The 4,620-nt window shown below is 46.5% G+C and overlaps 1 protein-coding gene across 1 annotated transcript; it reads left to right on the plus strand.

The window, feature by feature from the left end:
• Window positions 1-906: 906 nt before the first annotated feature.
• Window positions 907-4,419, plus strand: LOC133495792 (transcription factor Sox-9-A-like). Its single transcript, XM_061810754.1, has 3 exons — window positions 907-1,690; window positions 1,766-2,016; window positions 2,475-4,419. The coding sequence occupies exons 1-3, from the start codon at window positions 1,254-1,256 to the stop codon at window positions 3,275-3,277; spliced, it is 1,491 nt and encodes a 496-aa protein (XP_061666738.1). The 5' UTR covers window positions 907-1,253; the 3' UTR covers window positions 3,278-4,419.
• The last annotated feature ends 201 nt before the right edge of the window (window positions 4,420-4,620 follow it).

The raw sequence follows: 4,620 nt of genomic DNA on the forward strand, positions 1-4,620 counted from the left end.
AACTGTTTTAAGACATGTATGACGTATTTAAGGGGAATATTTATTCAATGATTGGGTAAACTATCTCGAAATTTTCTCAATAAAGTGAATTGAGTTTTTTTTTTCAAATCTGTTTGATTTACAGGATTGTGATTTACTTTGCACACTGGACAAATAAAAACATATTTGTGTCCCCGATCATATTGACCAACTATGAATAGGTTTTTTAAAACATTAAGATCTAAGGAATCAGTACGACTGGTTTGGATAAAATATTTACGTGACCCAACTGGATCCATGTGATCAGTTCAAAAATGATTATCCGACAATAAAGACTAGTCTTTCCAAGATTTCATCAATTTAATACACCCACCTTCCCCATAAAAAAAGTTCTATCGCGAAATATGATCATACTAATCAGACGCTGAGTTTGTGGACTGCAACTGTTGCAGTGCAGCAGTCCGCTCCCACCGGCTCCTTCCACGCTCAGGCCCTCTTCAGTGGGTTCCGGCAGACTGCTGTCGCCCCCTATCGGCAAACACTTTGTACTGGACCTCAATTCTGATTCTATGCAGCTCGTGGTATTGGTTTCCCAAAACTTGACAGCGCATATATTTACAGATTTTTATTCTCTATGATTGTGATTCCTCGTTGTTGTTGTTGCTGTTGTTTTTCCAAATGAAACCTGCTCACTTAGTTGGTTTTAGGATAAACGCATTATCTTGTGAGCTTTTGGACAACTTACGCAGCTCCAGTTAGTGTGCAACGTGCGTGTGTGCGCGCTGATACACATGAGGAGAAAGTGATGGTTTCAAATTCCTTGACGTCACACGCCACCCACCAATCACGCTCAGGCTTTCCTGCGCGCTATGGTAACGCTCTTATAAAGTGAGTGCTCGAGTCACTTTGCAGTTCAGAGCACTCACGCGTTCTGGGATTCTACCTGGAGACGAGCAAGGAGAACTTTACCACACATTTTATCCTACAAAATTGAAATTATACTTAGCGACATACATTTATACATCTTTTTTTTCCCTCCCCCGTGGATCGACGCACTGATATTTGGATGCACGTGCGTAGAGATATTTATCTCCAAATCAGGTTTACGCATAAAACCAGAGCAGAAAAAAAATAAGGGCATTTTTGCCTCGTTTAAAGACTTTGACCAGATTTATTCTGGCAAGGTAAAGTCGCTTTTAGACTTTCTTTCACTCGCGGCGCTAACTTTAAGGCTCCCGTTTCACGCGTAAACTTGGCCGCAACCCGTTACGCGTATGAATCTTCTCGACCCTTACCTGAAGATGTCGGAGGAACAAGACAAGTGTCTGTCCGATGCCCCGAGCCCGAGCATGTCCGAGGACTCCGCTGGCTCTCCGTGCCCGTCCGGCTCCGGTTCCGACACAGAGAACACGCGGCCGTCAGAGAACGCGCTCCTCCGGGTGGAGGCGGCTCTGGGCGACTTCAAGAAGGACGAGGACGATAAGTTCCCGGCTTGCATACGCGACGCCGTGTCCCAGGTGCTCAAGGGCTACGACTGGACCCTGGTGCCCATGCCGGTGCGCGTAAACGGATCTACCAAGAACAAGCCTCACGTGAAGAGACCGATGAACGCCTTCATGGTTTGGGCTCAGGCTGCGCGGAGGAAGCTGGCCGACCAGTACCCGCACCTGCACAACGCTGAGCTCAGCAAAACGTTGGGCAAACTTTGGAGGTAAGTCCGCTCTTCTCCTTCCACTCCACCTTTTGAAGAACTTCCACTAAGAACGGCGTCGCTTTTTACGCGCAGACTTCTCAATGAGGGCGAGAAGCGGCCGTTTGTGGAGGAGGCCGAACGGCTCCGTGTCCAGCACAAGAAAGATCACCCCGACTACAAGTACCAGCCGAGGAGGAGGAAGTCCGTGAAGAACGGCCAAAGCGAGGCAGAGGACGGCGGCGAGCAAACCCACATTTCTCCCAATGCGATCTTCAAAGCGCTGCAGCAGGCAGACTCCCCGGCCTCCAGTCTGGGAGAGGTGCACTCTCCTGGGGAGCACTCAGGTGAGCTTGAAAACAGTTCACAATGTCGGGAAGTCTTTTATAAAAATAACTTCAAACAAGCTCAGTAAAGCTTGTAAAAATCAGTTCCTTTATCAGACCCTTAAATAACCACTTTTTTTTCAAAATGTTTTAAAAGGAATTGCTCTTCACTATGATCTAAATATGAAAAGATCATAAAATTGAGTTGAAATGAAATGGTTTAATAAAAATTAAGTTGAAAGTCACACACAGTTGTGGTCAGGAACCTTTGAGTGATCTCAGTCAATTGAGCTTACATAGAGTATGTTCCATGGTCCTTGAGTGTTTTTATTTTGATTGTCACATTCAATACATGACAAAGTGTTGTCCCCATAGATGGGGGGGGGGTAATTGTAGGGGGGAAAAAAAGCAGCTCGTAACTTGATTTTCAGTTACAGTACTTGTCAGTGAAGGTTTAATTGCTTGCTTTAATCCTCTAGGTTCCCAGGGACCTCCAACCCCTCCCACTACCCCAAAAACTGATGTTAGCTCTGGCAAGATGGACCTAAAGCGCGAAGGAGGTCTCAGATCCCTCAACGATGGCACAAGCCAGCGACAGCTGAACATCGACTTCCGTGACGTGGACATCGGAGAGTTGAGCAGCGATGTCATCTCCCACATAGAAACCTTCGACGTCAATGAATTCGACCAGTACCTCCCACCCAACGGTCACCCGGGGTCCGTTAGCGGGCCCGGTACACCAGTCGCCTACACCGGCAGCTACAGCATCAGCGCCGGCGCACCGGTCAGCCCGGCAGCAGGAGCGGCCTGGATGCCCAAAAGCCAGAACCAGCAGGGACAGCAGCAACAGCAGCACACCCTCACCACCCTGGGTGGCAGCGGGGGCAGCGCCGCTCCCGAGGCGGCTCAGGCTCAGCACAGGACCCAGATCAAGACTGAGCAGCTGAGCCCGAGCCACTTCAGTGAGCAGCAGGGGTCTCCGCAGCACGTGGCCTACAGCCCCTTCAACCTGCAGCACTACAGCCCCACGTCGTACCCGGCCATTACCAGGGCGCAGCAGTACGACTTCACCGACCACCAGGGGAGCGCCCCCTCGTTCTACAGCCATGCGGGCACCGGCCAGGGTTCGGGCCTCTACTCGACTTTCAGCTACATGAGCAGCCCCAGCCAGAGGCCCATGTACACGCCCATTGCTGACAACACAGGGGTGCCCTCCATCCCCCAGAACAGCCCCCAGCATTGGGAGCAGGCACCGGTTTACACCCAGCTCACCAGACCCTGAAGACCCCGCGACCCCCACCCCACAACCATTCCACGTGTACAGCCACATACATGCATCCCAAAAGACTTTATTCCGAGGAGACATCCAGCACTCCTTCCAGATGGACACTTGACGTCAAAGAGGAGGAGAGTCAGACTTGTGATTGGCTCACACCGTGCCTTGCTATTGTATCATGATAGAATCTTTATAGATATATATTTTTAGAAAGTTGAAAAGACTTCCGAAAGTCCTCTGTGAGGATTTGATTGTTAACATTTCTGTAGGTTTTGTGTTTTTGTCTTCGTACGCTGGCAGTTTGTTAATGACGGTTGTTTCTGTTGTATGATGAAAAGGCTTCTATTTTAATCAGTCTCTCAACATCTGCTTTTTGTTTATCTTTGCCGTTTGTTTTTCTCCATACTTCTGAATGTGCCATTCAAATTTACATTTAATGATGATTTTTCATGTTTGTGTGTGAAAATCATTGGAAAAGTAATTAGGTAATAGACGCTTAATTCACAATATTGTGGAGAGTCGAGCACCACCCGTGCCTTGGATTTCCTTCATTTTTTCCAGTTTGTATGTGTCCGACTGTGTGTTTGTGTGTGTGTGTGTGTGTGCACGCGCCAACAGCTGAGATTACACTTACCATTCAGCAGCGTGTGTTTGACAGCTACAGGAAGTCCCCTTTGACCTCTAGGGTCTCCCCTGCTGTCTCCTTCCCCGCTGATACAACCCAATCCCCTCGTCCTTTCCCAGTTAAAAAATAAAGCTATTTATTTATTTCCTTTAATGTTATTGTGAATGAAGTATTTCCAACCCATTCTAGTCTCATTATTATTGTCTTTTTTTATAACAGCATATCTCTTCATCCGCGTTTGGATTTTAAACCCAGGTGGTACTAATAGAAAATGGTATATGCTGTAATCATCTTTGTTCTTTATTTATCTTATATTATCTGAATTTCTATTTTAATTATGTATTTGGCTTTCTTTTTGGGTTGGGGGGGCTATCTTACAACATTTTTTATTTGTGAATTGTCTAAGTTGAACTGAGGCTGAAAGAACTGGAAAATATTATACGTTAGAATGTTTTGACAGTGTATGTTTTGCTTCTTTTTTTTTTTGCCCCATCACCTCCAACCCCGCCTCACAGTATCAACCCGTCCCTTCACTTCTACTCTTTTTAAAGCAAAGTATTTGTACTGTCTTTACAGAATCTTTTGTATCTGTATTTGCAATAAAAACAAAAATGCTAGGAAACCAACTGCTTACATTTATTTGGAGTTATGAGTGAACCGTCACCATTTTCGTACACTTTAGTCAAGGAAAGAGTTAAGGCACAAGTGCCAAGGAATCGGCCTG

The sequence above is a fragment of the Syngnathoides biaculeatus genome, chromosome 22 (genome assembly GCF_019802595.1).
Source record: "Syngnathoides biaculeatus isolate LvHL_M chromosome 22, ASM1980259v1, whole genome shotgun sequence".
In the NCBI taxonomy this organism is placed as follows: Eukaryota; Metazoa; Chordata; class Actinopteri; order Syngnathiformes; family Syngnathidae; genus Syngnathoides; species Syngnathoides biaculeatus.

Bases quoted from the DNA above. Each gene is read 5' to 3' on its own strand.
- LOC133495792 (XM_061810754.1), top strand. From the start codon at position 1,254: ATGAATCTTCTCGACCCTTACCTGAAGATGTCGGAGGAACAAGACAAG. The intron at 1,691-1,765 runs GTAAGTCCGCTC...TTTTACGCGCAG, and splicing joins ACGTTGGGCAAACTTTGGAG to ACTTCTCAATGAGGGCGAGA. The intron at 2,017-2,474 runs GTGAGCTTGAAA...TTAATCCTCTAG, and splicing joins CTCTCCTGGGGAGCACTCAG to GTTCCCAGGGACCTCCAACC.